This window comes from Lactuca virosa, chromosome 9, assembly GCF_052849685.1.
Source record: "Lactuca virosa cultivar CGN04683 chromosome 9, Lactuca_virosa_CGN04683_v6, whole genome shotgun sequence".
Classification (NCBI taxonomy): Eukaryota; Viridiplantae; Streptophyta; class Magnoliopsida; order Asterales; family Asteraceae; genus Lactuca; species Lactuca virosa.
Genome location: NC_136434.1, coordinates 91163918 through 91178488, shown reverse-complemented (window position 1 = coordinate 91178488; position 14571 = coordinate 91163918). Strand labels below are relative to the sequence as shown.

Genomic DNA, 14571 nt, shown 5'->3' with positions numbered 1-14571 from the left:
AACTTTCAGATGTCTATCACGTTCCGGGAATGAAGAAAAACCTTCTCTCAGTCCCTCAACTGACTGCAGAAGGGAAGTATGTTCTCTTTGGTCCAGAAGAAGTATATGTGTTCAAGGAATTTCAAACCTCTTCAGTTCCAATCCTTAAGGGCCGTAAAAATGAATCGGTGTATGTTTTGTCTGCTGAACATGCTTTTGTTGAGAAGACAAAAGACACTCAGAATGCTGATTTGTGGCACCATCGATTAGGGCACGTGGGATACGACAAGATGGAATTAATGATGAAACATAGGCTCGTTACCGGGTTACCAAGACTCGAAGTAAGGAAGGGAATAGTATGTGCTGGCTGTCAGGCAAATCCCACCAAGAGCCGTTTCACTCTTCTAGCTATCGAGCTGAAGCACCACTCGTTCTAGTCCATTCAGATGTATGGGGACTTACTAAACATGCGTCAATAAAAGGATTATGGTATGCAGTAACGTTTATTGATGACTATTCCCGTTTTACCTGGATTTACTTTATGAAAGAAAAATCTAAAGTACTTGCAAAGTTCAAGGAGTTTGAGGCAGAAGCTGAGCGTGAAACAGGTCACAAGGTGGGATGTTTGAGGTCAGATAACGGAGGTGAGTATTTATCAGCTGAGTTTGATCAATACTTGAAGCAACACCAAATTAGGCGCCAGCTTACTTGCTCAAACACACCCCAACAAAATGGTGTGTCCGAACGTAAGAACAGACATCTAGCTGAAGTTATGAGAAGTATGATGCATGACAAGAATCTTCCGGGGCGTTTTTGGGCTGAAGCTATGAAAACAGTGTGTTATGTAATCAACTGGACACCTTCACAGAACCTACAATATACATCTCCATTTGAAAGGTTACTCCAAACCAAACCTAATGTTCATTACTTTCGAGTATTTGGGTGTGTGTGCTATGTGTTTGTACCTAATCATTTGCGCCACAAGCTGGAGAAGAAGGCCACTCGCTGCATCTTTGTAGGTTATGATCCGGAAAGAAAAGGGTGGCGGTGCATAGAACCAAGTTCAGTCAAAATTCACATTTCAAGAAATGTAGTCTTTGATGAAATGTCTTCATGGTGGGGACCTGAGAATGAACCACTACAATATTCACAAAAGTTGACCAATAATGTTGGTTTATCTTTAGCAAAGTTGAACTTGACAGATGAAGTGACAAATGAGGGTGTCTCAACTGAAGAAGAAGAACAAGTGATCTCTACTCAACCTGAACAACAACCTCCTGATTCAGAACCCACTTCTGAACCAGCGCTAAGGAGGTCACAAAGAGAACGAAAACCCAACTCAAAGTATGCATACATGTATGCTCGGGTTGCTAAAGTTGAAGATGTTTTTCGAGAACCAGAAACATACAATGAAGCAAGTGAACATGAGTAGTGGAGAAGAGCGATGAAAGCTGAAATGGATGCTCTTATATCAAACCAAACTTGGGAGTTAGTTCTGAAACCTCACGATGTTAAACCCGTGTCTTGTAAGTGGGTTTACAAAGTGAAGCAGAAAGCTGATGGAACTGTTGACAGGTTCAAAGCTCGTTTGGTGGCTAGAGGTTTCTCTCAACAACCCGGGTTAGATTATGAAGATACATTCAGCCCGGTTGCAAAGATTACAACCATTCGAGTACTTCTATCCCAAGCAGCCTCTAAGGGTTGGAAGCTGTGGCAAATGGATGTTTACAACACGTTTTTATATGGAGAGCTCGATCATGTTAACTACATGATACAACCAATGGGGTTTAAAAGTCAAGAACATCCGGAATACGTATGTAAACTGAAGAAAGCAATTTACGGTTTGAAGCAATCACCAAGGGCGTGGTTTGGTAAAATCATAGAATTCCTAGAACAAAACGGGTACCAACTCACTTCAGCCGACGCAAGTCTATTTGTCAAGAAACTCGGTGAGAAAACCGTGTTTATACTTGTATATGTAGATGATCTAATTATTTCAGGAGATGAAGAAGGACAAGTTGAGTTGTTAAAGTGTAACTTGTCCACTCGGTTTAAGATGAAAGACCTTGGAAGGCTAAAGCACTTTCTGGGTCTAGAAATAGATTACACTGAAGATGGGAAGGTATTACATCAAAGGAAGTACACCATTGATCTGTTGCACAAGTTTCATGTTGCCTCATGCAAGCCGGCAACAGTTCCTATGGACCAGAATGCTAAGCTGTATGCCACTGAAGGGAAGAAATTGGATGACCCAATAAGATACAAGAAGATGGTTGGAAGCTTGATTTATCTCACACTGACCCGACCTGACATTGCATTTGTAGTTGGAGTACTTAGTCGGTTCATGCAAGACCCAAGAAAACCACACATGGTAGCTATGAAAGAAGTTCTTAAGTACATTAAAGCTACTGTAGGAAAGGGTATACAATTTAAGAGGGAAACCAAGCCTAAGTGGTCCAGCTATTGTGATGCCGACTATGTTGGTGATGTCAATAAAAGAAGATCTACAATCGGGTATGTTTTTATGTTTGGATCAAGTCTTGTTTCCTGGTGTAACAAGCGACAACCAACTGCTTCCTTATCTACAACGGGAGCCGAGTATCGGGCTGCTGCTATGGCAGCCCAAGAGTGTGTATGGCTTGTTGAATTGTTGAGAAACCTGAATCAGAGGGTGGAGTATCCGGTGCAACCATGGTGTGATAACATTTCAGCAATTAAACTGGCTCAAAATTCGGTGTTTCATGCCAGGACAAAACACATTGAAGTTCATTACCACTTTATTAGAGAAAATGTATTAAGTGGTGAAATCAATTTGGAAGTGATTAGCTCCTAAGAGCAAGTGGCAAATGCTTTAACAAAAAGTTTAACCGGAGTAAAATTGAAGCAGCACAGTATAAGCATGGGAATGGTGGACTATGACATTGAGAGGGTGTGTTGAAAGTCAATGTCTCAGTCCACAGAGCAATCTATTTATGCACATTTATTTTACCGTTATTTATCCAATTGAATAAGTCTAGGTATTGATTTGGTCTTCCTAGTTTTCTGGTTTGTTAGATGGTATCATGGTAGTAGTGCATGTGCACGTGGTCTTTGTTTTTCTAGTACTTATGTATGTCATTTTTCTGTTAATGAATCTATCCAGAAAATTTGTTGCAACTTTGTTCTTCCTATCAATTGCTTATTCTTAATTACCTGTTAGTTTCAACATTGTGCCTTACCTGTTCAACAATAAGGATGCTTAATAAAAAGTTTTAAAACCATAGGGATCATCCTTGAAGGTAAAACAAAGGGTTAAGGACCGAACTCATTTTTTTGGAAACCGCAGAGACCATTATGAAGATTTACCTTTAATTTATTTATTTATCTATGTTTTTATGATTTATAAAATCTTTTAATTATTTTAACATTATGTTCAAATACTTTGTTATATGTTTTTCGACGTTTTCTTCAAATAAAATTTTTAATCGTAATTTTTTTTTGTGCGTAATTCGTAACTTAATTCAATTTTGTGATATGAACTTCTATTTTCTTTTGATTGTAATCTATTCTTTTTGTGTAGATCAAATTTAGGATTAAAAAACAAGCAAGATAATTAATGTACTTCTTAAATAAATTTAATATGATTAAATAAATTCCAATGTAATCGATTCTAAGTGTCTCTAATCCAAATGAATCTTATAAATGGAAAAATCAATAAAGAAATATATATGGTTTTTCGAATAAATAAGAAAATTCTAAATAAATTAAAAAGTCAAATTTATTCCGACCAAGTAAATGGTTACAAAAATCTTTAAAAAATGGATAAATATTTTTGAAAAAACTAGTTATTATTTAATCAGATAAATATCTTGATTTTTTAAAACATGTTCTTGTTTGTGCACCTATATAACTTGAAACAGAAAACATGTCAAAAAAGCGTCATTAAAAACGTATTCGTACAAACATAAAAGATAAATAAATAAATAAATAAATTCTATAAGCATAAAGATAAATACATAAAGGGGGAATTTTGTATGTACCCTTATTAAACATCAAAATATCATATTTGTCCAACTTTTATATATATATATATATATATATATATATATATATATATATATATATATATATATATATATATATATATATATATATGCCATTTTCATATAATAAAATATCATATATTCCCTTTTTAAACAGCAAAATATCAATGGTAATACCTAAAATATCATTGATCTACAACATGTCAATATTCAACAAAAACAAAAACTAAGCAATCAATGCATACATTCCATAGAAATAGCTGAAGATGAGGCATTTTGTTTGTCAAGAGAGCGGCATTCCAACAAATTAGAAGTAGACATTCCATGATTATAGACGTAGGTATAATATGGTTAAAACTTTTAATTATTATAATAATTCTAAGATATAAAAAATGATCATAAACTATTACAAACATTGTAAAAAAAAGATTTGGGGAAATATGGTATTTTAAAGGTATATAAAGGGTAAATATGATATTAAGTTGGGCAAATATGATATGTTAATGTTTAAGAAGAGCATATATGAAATTCCAATACATAAATAAGCAACATTGTATTCAAACAAAATGTCAAAAATAATTAATAAAAACAAAGACAAATAATAAGATTATGGTAAATAATTGAAATAAAAAAATATAAATGATAATAACTATATTACTTAACTTATTTTAATATATATATATATATATATATATATATATATATATATATATATTACCAAATCTAGTTTTAAATAACTAATTAATAAAAAATAAGATTAACTATAATCATTATTTAAAAGTATGTAAATACTGATTAATTAATTATTAATGTTTGATTTCAACAATATACCAAAAAGTAATCATTGAGGGGTCAAATTAAACACATATGTGTCTAAATAGTAGCACCATTGTTTTAATATTGTAATTTAGGATGTTGTAAACTTGTAATCATGTAGACACACTTGGCTAGTTTAGGACGCTATAATCATCCACATAATTGGTTGAAATTGTCACCTTTACAGTCTATGGTGTTGGGTGGAAATAGTTTTTTTTGCCCATCTTGGTTGAATTTTATAAATAATTAATGTCCCCAATATGATTTCAGAAACTTCAATATAATAATTTCAATGTGTTAGATAAACAGAATTCGTAAACCCTACAACTAATAGTCTCATTATAGAACCGTAAGAGATAATCAAAGAACACTAAATATCAAGGGAACATGCCCAAACAGCTTATGACCTCTATTATACAATTCAACTCCCTAACCGTTGATTTCCATCCCAGGGGGCTAATAATGTGTTATATGTGATTATAAAAATTCTTACATCTCTAATTTAACTAAAATTTGAACACCTCTATAAATTATACAACTTAGGAGGAGGAGGAGGAGGAGGATACTCACCTATAGGTGCTCCCACTAATAAGTTCCAAATCAAACAATGGGGAATAATACTAGCCCATAGTTAGGAAGACAATGCCCATGATTAGACCTAAAAATTCATTCTTGTATTCGTATCTACTTATTGCTAGGTAAATCATGTGGGGACTATAATAGCTTGAGTGAGTATCAAAATGCTCCATGTAAGCACAATAACAATAATTGTTACAACCTATATTTCCACTCGTCATTAGGGTTAGTGTTCCGTTAAGTTTTATTCTTAAAACTAACCTTTTTGCTTGACTAAAACTAATTTATGAGGGACAAACTATAAGAAAATGATTCTAAATCATGTACAAGGGTAACTTATGGAGTATTTAAGGAATGCTAACCCTAAAATCCAGGTTTATCACTCTATTTGCATCCATCAACTACTAGAGAGAGTATGTAAGAGTGTGTGTATCATTCTAGGGTTTTAGAGATTGTTCAAGTGTATAGGGGGAATTCTTGAAGGTTTTAAAGCATCCTTGGTGTAGTGTTTGAATGTTGATGTTGATGTTACTTTGAGTTATTTTCTGTCCATATGATATGCACTCAATAGATAGACATGGATGGTGCACAATCCATGGTGTAGAGTGAAGTTTTGGTCCTATAGTGTTCCAATTGTTCTGGATACTTAATCTGAGGTTTGGGTAGTTAAAATCGCCCCAAAAGAGGTTTTGACTGCCCTGGATATGATGTGGAAGGGAAGATGATCATAATCAATTTATGTAACTATCAACATCCTCGCGACACGATGGTCACAAACTCGCATCGCGAAGCTAGGTATAACGTCCCGATTTTCAGCCCAATTTTTTTTTTCATTTTTAAAATATAATTAGAACAAATCAAAAATCTCATTTTCATTAAAATATCATAGTTATACATTCATTTTAAACATCATGAAACATAAAGGAGAGTTTAGTGGAAATGTTGAAACATAATTATTTTTTCGATGCGAGTACAGTCACGTTGGAGCCTTCCCACGACTAGAGGAACTACCTACAAATATTAAATCCAAAGCTTAGTGAGTTCCCCAAAATACTACACACAATAATATACATACGATGCATACAAATAATGACCTTCAGCATAAAGGTATTCCGCCCCCTTTGGCCTTTAGCATAAAGCTGGTACGCCCTTTTCGTCTGCAGCATAACACTGGATCGCCCTTCACTCACAACATGATATGTCAACATATATATATATATATATATATATATATATATATATATATATATATATATAACAGTCAAACAAACAATCCAGTAACACGGGCAACTAACTAAACTAGTCTACTTTCCTAACAGCTTAATACAACATAACTACATACTAACATTCAAGGGATACATATTGTTGTATAAATTATAGTGATAAAACTCACCCGAACGGTCTCGAAACAACTAAGTAGGTTGGTTTGCATACGGCTCAACTAGCTTGCAATAACCTATAATACTATATTGGTTACTAACGATCTGAGCATAACAACTAATACTTAGATCCTTCACTTATACCAAAATATACTTTCATGGCTATCAAATAAGGATTACGCAGTCAGGAGAGTCGGGAGGCAGGACCATTTCAATGTACATCTTTTATGAAATCCAACAACCAGGCCAACGTGTCTATCCTAAATACCTCTCCCATAAGTAGACCAATTAGTACTTTAACCGGAATCAGTGACTAATCTAGACGACTATGAATATAATCAATTATAGATAACAGTAATTTTAATTTTAATTTACTCAGATTTGACAAAATCCAAATAGCCACGAGTGGAACTTAGATGCTTACTTCCTTTCCTTACAATTATCCTTCCGAAACCTCCAAATGTAGCTATTAATACTTAAGAATGGGAAATAAAATCATGAGGGACAGAAATCTTGAGAGAAAGAGAATAGATAGATAGAGATATTATTAAAAGTGAAAATGTGCAAGGAATGAGTGAGAGGTGACCCTCTATTTTTAGGGATGGAAAACGTTGGAAGCGTTGTGACCCTGCCGCAAACTGTTTTCTTCACATTTAAATATGATGGATGACATTTAACACTACTAGAAAAACAGATCTTTAATGACACGCACTTTACGGATTAATGATACGCAAAAGGGCGTGCCCTAAAAATAATGTCAGATCTTTAGAAATCTGAAGAATTTAGGACGCGCATTTTTGCGTGCCCTAAAATTAGTGTCTCACAAAAAAAAATGGAGGGCGCTTATATTAAAGGCGTGTCGTCTAGAAATGTCGCTTTATAATTTTACAAACGCGCTCTTCAGCAACTAGCAGCGGGAAAAAGGAAATAAAAAAAATTAGAAAACCCGCCTTCCTTCCTTGTTTCCCCTCTTTAGCTCTGGGTGTGTTCTTTGACCACAAAAATCTTCTCCGATCTTCCTCCGCCTCCCTACATCGAGTGTAGCTTGCTTCTTTCCCTTGCACTCTGACCGCCACCACCGATTCTTCCCCGATCGTTGACATCGATCAAGGCTCACTTACTTCTACCCACTGGAACCACCATATCTCCCACTTGATGTTGAAATTGTTAGAAAAAACCCTAATTCAGTATTATACTCTCAAGTCTCAATATTAGGAATGCAAATCTTGATTCTCGTTTGTTTCTGATTCCCCACAGATAAATCAAAAAACACACAGACAAATAACCGTAACTTTGCTCCATTAGCTTCCCGATTGCATCTCGTCATCACCTTTGAAACTTTTGCGTCAGAGATCCAGGTAATCAATTTATTGTTCGTTTCTTCACATACTTTTTTTCTAGTTTTGAATGATTTGGTGGTTCCTATGTAAAAATTGGGACCGTATCCTACAAAAAAGTTGAACATGTTTGAATAGAAAACGAATCTGAATCTGCTTCTAAAGTTGACTTCATGGATGTTTTCAAAACGAAATCAATCTGTCTCATGAATTCGTCGATTTCTATTTGGAGAGAGATCTCGTTAATTTTCCCCCTTTTGATTCTCTGTTGCAAACCATAATTCAATTCAACAATCGAGAACCTCCGTTGTCGATCTTAAGAATTTTGAGCAGCAATGGCTACCAGATACTGGATAGTTTCTCTTCCCGTTCAGAGTTCTGCTTCTTCTTTGTGGAGTCGCTTACAAGAATCCATCTCCAAAAACTCATTTGACACTCCTCTCTACAGTGTATAGCAATTATCGCAATCACTTTCGTTCAATTTTACTAAGAATCTTATTCAATTTGAGTAATTTTGCAGTTTAATATCCCAAGTCTTCGTGTTGGCACTCTGGATTCGCTTTTAACCCTCAGCGATGACTTACTCAAGGTTAATATTATAATAGTTTGTGAAAGCTTTATCCTTTACTTGAAATTGTATTCAGTTTGGAGCAACTTCAATTGAATAAGAATAACATAGAGCGTATTTGGTACCCCTCAGCTACAGATGAACCTGATAAGCCTTTCCAAAATTTGCATTGCCTACTTATTGGTAATTAATTGCATTTTTTTGGGATTATATTATCTTACTTGAACAATTCCAAGTTATTGAAAATTTAAGGTGTGTGTCCAGGAGGTAATAAAATCCAGGAGACATCTTCCATTGATGCCCTAAACTCTTATCCTGGCTTAATGGTAGGTAAGCTTATTTATCTTTATTTTTGCTCACAAATCTGATAACTATGGTTGCAGAAAGCAGTCAAACAATAACATTAACACTTAGGTAACAGGAATAATAACATTAACAAAAACAAAAACAGTGAAGGCAGAGTAACAATAGCAATAACAATAAACATAAATGCAGCTAGTGATCCAATCATATTATAGATAATGCCACAGATGAGATGATATAATTGTATTGAAGCCTATCCCTATGGTTTGTAAATGCATGATATTAGGTGCTCTGAGAATCCAATAACTGATCCAAGCAGAGGTGGGCTTGCAAGATTTGTTTTGATTGTTCGTTTGGCCAAAGTAAACATATTAAATGGGAGTGAGGTAATAAATTCATTCATCACCATTTACATAACATTTAGGGCTAAATGCAAGAAATAGCAGGAGCATACTTTATCTAAATATATATATCAACCTAGCTGGCTAGCTACTTTTATATTTTTTTCTTATTAGGACATTGTATTATAGTCTGCAAATAATAATATAGCAGTAGTGAAAAGTGCTTAGTATTTAGATGACTTTTCTATAAATGGGTATAATACTACTGAAATAGGAAGATGCTATACTAATTACTAAACAAATCAAAGAAGTACATTACATTGTTATTTTTTTTACATTTAACCTTAGAGTTATAATAATTATGACCTAAAGCATCCATCTCATCTTATTGTGATTTATCAGATTACCCCTCGAGAGCGGAAAGAGTCTGAGATTCGGTATGATTTTAATGTAAATGTTGTGTTCTTTAATGATAACAAAACACAAAATATAATATTCTTTTTTCCAAGTATGTACCATGTACGCCTTGTAATGTCAAAGGTGCATCAAAATTTGGAAGAGATCAAGAGTCTTCACCCAAGGTTATTTTATTTTCTACCAGCATCCTTTCCTTTCCTTGTCTTTTAATTATTTATTTATTTTGGTTTCTGAAATAATTATTCGAAAATGGTTGAAAACTATTAGTCCCTGGATCCTCTATATGTTTTAGTCTATGTTGTATGAAATATGGTATTCATTTGAGTTACAATATTAAAGGTGAATTTTGTTATTATTTATTCCTCGTATATAAAGGGTTTAAAACTGATTATGTCATGTGATGCAGAATAACCAGAATCAGATTATGTCATGTGATACAGAATAACCAGAATTAGATATCAGTTGTTATAAAACTATAGACACCATTTGTTTATATCCTCAAATAAGTATGATTAGAGGTGGCAATTTCCTTATAAGTTATAAATGAGCAGATTTGGGCCAAGTTTTATCTCTATAGGGGTAAATTTGGTAAAATCAGCAGAAGTGAAACATGTCAAAAGGTTGAAAGTTCCATGGAGTTATTTTTAAAGCATAGAAGCTCCTAAATGCTTTATTAAAAAAAATAGATTATTACTGTATAATCATATGTAGCAGTCTCTGTATCCTATAAGAACTCTGGTTTATTTTTTTCTTATGTTTTTGCAGTCATCTGGCCCATCTTGTTTAACCATTTAGCTGATGGATGTTGGGAATGAAAAAGACTGAAGTGGTTGCGGTTTCTGTGGATCCAAATTTTTCAGCTTATCTTCACAATGATTTTCTTTCTGTTGTGCCTGGAAAAAAGGATTCTGGTATTATGTTGCAGAGGTAATAACTAATAAATATTAATACTTCTTATGACATTGAGTAAATGAGTATATATTTATGTTCATATATAATTTGTTTCCTAATTACATGCAGAAATAAACGCCAATTCTCAGGCATGGATGAATCTTCTGCTATATCAGCTGCCATCGAAGGCGTACATGTGGTGAATGGTTTGGAGTATAAGATGTCTTGCAGCTCATCAAAGGTAATTATTATCTTCCGTGTTATTGTCGTATGTGATTTATTTTGCATATGATTAAACTGCACATGTGCACCTCTATAAAAACGTCTTCTATCTATTTGTTGTTGCAGAGTTGAGAATGTGTCACCAATCCCATCTTGAACACCTCAAATAAATGATACTTATTCTGGACACAAAAACGAGAACTTTTCTCTAGTGTGGTTCCAAAAATATTATATGATCTAATAAAGCCACTGTTCTTTCGGTGGTCCGATTGTCTACATCTTACCCCATTCCTATATATGGGATCTGGGTATTGTTGTTGAATCATATTTAACACTAATATAAAATAAAAATATGTAGAAAAAGTTACCATTTTGACCTTTTATCCACACCACACCCATTTGAATTTGATGATGAGTCTTCTGGGCCACCCACTTGAATTGGTATTTTTTTTACAAAAGTCCATATAAATATTAGATACTAGGTGTAAAACCCGTGTATTACACAGGTTGATTAAAGAAAATAAAATACTAAAATATAAATGGTAAGTAAATTTTAAAATAAAATTTTGAAATAAGGAATGAAATTTCATATTAATTACAATTTATTATAATATTTATTATATTTGATACTTTACATATATAAGTATAAGATTATGTGGCTTTTTAATTTTAAAAATTGAAAAAAACCATAAATTGACATGTGGATATTATTTATTTGAGAAATATCACAAAATGACAAGTGTCAAAACTCATTAGAGATTGACATGTGGCAAAATTATCTTCATTTATTATAGTAGATGAGATGAAGAAATCTTTCTTTTATCACATGGGAGCCGTATGAGATGAAAGCATGTTGGCCCTGATGGTTGTAATACAAGACATGTTAGAGGATTTATATTGTACGTGTGGCATGTGTACATGCTTAGAGAGCAGCGATACTCCTATGATACTTTATATAGAACTGTGGCTTTTAGATCCATATGTCTTAACTGGTTTTCAAAGATTGTTTGATTTTCTTGCTAGCTTACTTGAACAGCCACGTGCCAAGGTATTCTTTTATTTATTAAGTTGTTGCGTAAAAGTTAATATTTGCTAATTTTTAATGATTTATGCTTTTTTTACAGCCAATACTGTTGAGTGAAGGGGTTGTTCAGATGTTATCTAAAGTTCTTAATACTTCACACAAGCTTAATTGGTGCATCCATGTGTGTAGGTCAACTTCTCTACTATCTGATTCTAGGTGAGTTTTTTTTTTGTTAATATTTTTCTTAACAATATCTGTTAACAATATCTATTAAGAATAATCTATTAAGGTTACCTCTATTCCACACAAATTCTTAGCATGTATCTCCTTTTGATTTGTTAGTATATTTAGAGCAGGATATGCATCAATATGTACATATATTTGGTGTTTATTATTAGATATTGTTGTGTGTGTTCAGATCCGACTTGTGTATGTATGAGTGAAGTTTTGATATTTGCACATTTTTTGGGGTATATACTACATATTTGGCCCTGATGGTTGGATAAGAATGTTCGCTTTGATGTAGTAATCAATTTAGTATAGATGATTTTTTTTTGTTCTTTATTTTTGGTTGAATTTTACAATACAGTGAGAGAATGTGAAGAATTCATAATCAATATTTTTTTGTTCAATTTCATGAAGAGTTTGTCACCTTGTGGTTCAGTATGAACATTTTGAGTTGCAAAATATGATGAGAAGGAAGTTGCTGAGTTAATGGAAATGACTATTTTGCTTCTGTTGAGAAAATGAAAGAAGGTAATTGATTATGATTGAAGCATACTAGCGAGCAAACAAACTGTTTGTTGATTATGGTGAGGTTAGGCTATCTTATTCCCCTTCATGTTTCCCTTACATTCCTACTTTTTTTATTCCTTTAAATATAACATTGTTGTTATATCTAAATTCTCTCAGCCCCAATAAGAGCAAGTTTACTTGTCTTGGAAACAGGTATCATGTGGAAACAGAAGCATAACAATAAGAAGTAGAAACAAGGTGTTCCTTAATAGCAATGTAGTATTAGGTTATATAGTTAGGAAAAACCTCATAATAATAATGTACAATCGGATCCCCTTAATACCAATGTATTACAATTTTTTGACATGATGTTATGGATGAAATTGATTGTTTTGGTATATATTTATTTCCATATTTTTGTATTATGCGTAAATGAGTATCATAAAGACGCGTCGTAAATAAATATCGTAAATGTATATAGTAAATGGTTGTTGAAGTTTATGACACGCAAATGTGTGTCATCTTCACTTATGACAGGGCTTTAATGATACGCAATGCGTTTCCTAAACGTGCGTCGTAAGGTTACGACACGCAAATGCGTGTCGTCTTCCTTTATGACAGGGTCTTCCTTGATACGCATTGTGTGTCGTAAATGTGCGTCGTCTATAGACGACGCGCAAAAGCGTGTCGTCTCTCGTTATGACAGGGCCTTCCTTGACATGCATTTGCCGGTCGTCTGAGCGTTTTACGATGCACATTGCACGTCGTAAAATGTTGTTTTTCTAGTAGTATAATCAGTGTAGTTGGGTGGTTGGCAACATTAGATGTGGCCAAATTCCCTCCTAATTTGTCACTATCATGCTTTTTTCTAGTTAACTTCGAAAAATCATAAATTCTTCATACGATCTCCGATTTTGACGTTCTTTATATCCACAGGTTCATAATTTCGTCTACTACAACTTTTGTGTCGATCATTTCAACTAAAACACAAAATAATTTCACTTTCATTTTTATAAACAAAGGTTTATATTTGTATATCTTTTACAAGTGAAAATGAGTGTTACACTAAGGTTTCCTGTTGACCATAGTCGTGACTTGTTAACTTGTAGCAACACAACCAATAAACCTTAGAGTCGCTAAATACACATTGTGTTGCTTTTTGATGTTTCGAGGCTCTTTTCTAAATGGGCTCTCGTGTGTTATTTTGAGGTGCTTAGTTGTTTCTTGGAGAGTGCTTCCCTTTGTTCTTTGCTTCTCGAAAATTAGACTAGAGGTGAGTCAATCCTTGTTGCAATTCTAGTACTTTTTTAGGTAATTCTCATATCCTAGAATGAGTTAATTGAATCTAGGATGATATGCACAGTGTGCCCCTGTTTGTGTATGATATATTGTTTGTGTATGATATATGTGTTGGAAATGTTAATACCCTACCGTAGAAGAATTATTTATGTTGTATTGCATGCTAGATACTTAGTTTGATGTTTTGGTATGAATTTTGTTGTTAGTTTCATGCTAGTTTGAGGGTTACAAATTAATTGTGTTGTGCTATGTTATATGTGCGATGTTTTTTTTTTGGAAATAAGTTGTTAGTGATGTTAGAAAAATGCATGTTAGTGATATGATGTGCTCTAATATAATGATGATATATTGTGCAAGTTTATATGATGATGAGAAAATGATGAAATGTGAATGTCCCTTTGTATGTAATTTAATGACAAATTAGTAATGGGGTGAAACATACTTAGAGGTGCAATGGTAGAAATCAAGACTTAGAAGTGTACCCTATCTGGATTGTATGATGGCATAATATGTTGGAAAAGTACCTAAAGGATAAGAGTTTAAGCCAATAATAAAGTCGAGTGGTTTTTCTAGACAGTCATTTGGTAGTCATTTGGTACAGGGTCCATTTTTTTGGAACAGAGTAATATTGGCAACGATGATGCCAAGATCAAACATCACAT

General features: G+C 33.5%; 1 protein-coding gene and 2 long non-coding RNA genes across 4 annotated transcripts; all 3 read left to right on the top strand.

Moving 5' to 3' along the window:
- Positions 1-8657: 8657 nt before the first annotated feature.
- LOC145136183 (uncharacterized) lies at positions 8658-9754 on the top strand. Of its 2 annotated transcripts, none has more exons than XR_013720275.1 (4): positions 8658-8698; positions 8810-8860; positions 8942-9007; positions 9724-9754. It is a non-coding gene; the product is annotated as an uncharacterized LOC145136183 (long non-coding RNA). The 2 variants fall into 2 exon arrangements; XR_013720274.1 differs by having other exon boundaries at positions 8942-9003; positions 9724-9753.
- Positions 9755-10539: 785 nt separating this feature from the next.
- LOC145136584 (paired amphipathic helix protein Sin3-like 2) lies at positions 10540-11047 on the top strand. The gene is made up of 3 exons (XM_079070701.1): positions 10540-10665; positions 10759-10870; positions 10978-11047. The coding sequence occupies exons 1-3, from the start codon at positions 10541-10543 to the stop codon at positions 10981-10983; spliced, it is 243 nt and encodes an 80-aa protein (XP_078926827.1). The 5' UTR covers position 10540; the 3' UTR covers positions 10984-11047.
- Positions 11048-11885: 838 nt separating this feature from the next.
- LOC145136645 (uncharacterized) lies at positions 11886-12558 on the top strand. The gene is made up of 3 exons (XR_013720631.1): positions 11886-11899; positions 11976-12091; positions 12540-12558. It is a non-coding gene; the product is annotated as an uncharacterized LOC145136645 (long non-coding RNA).
- Positions 12559-14571: the final 2013 nt, after the last annotated feature.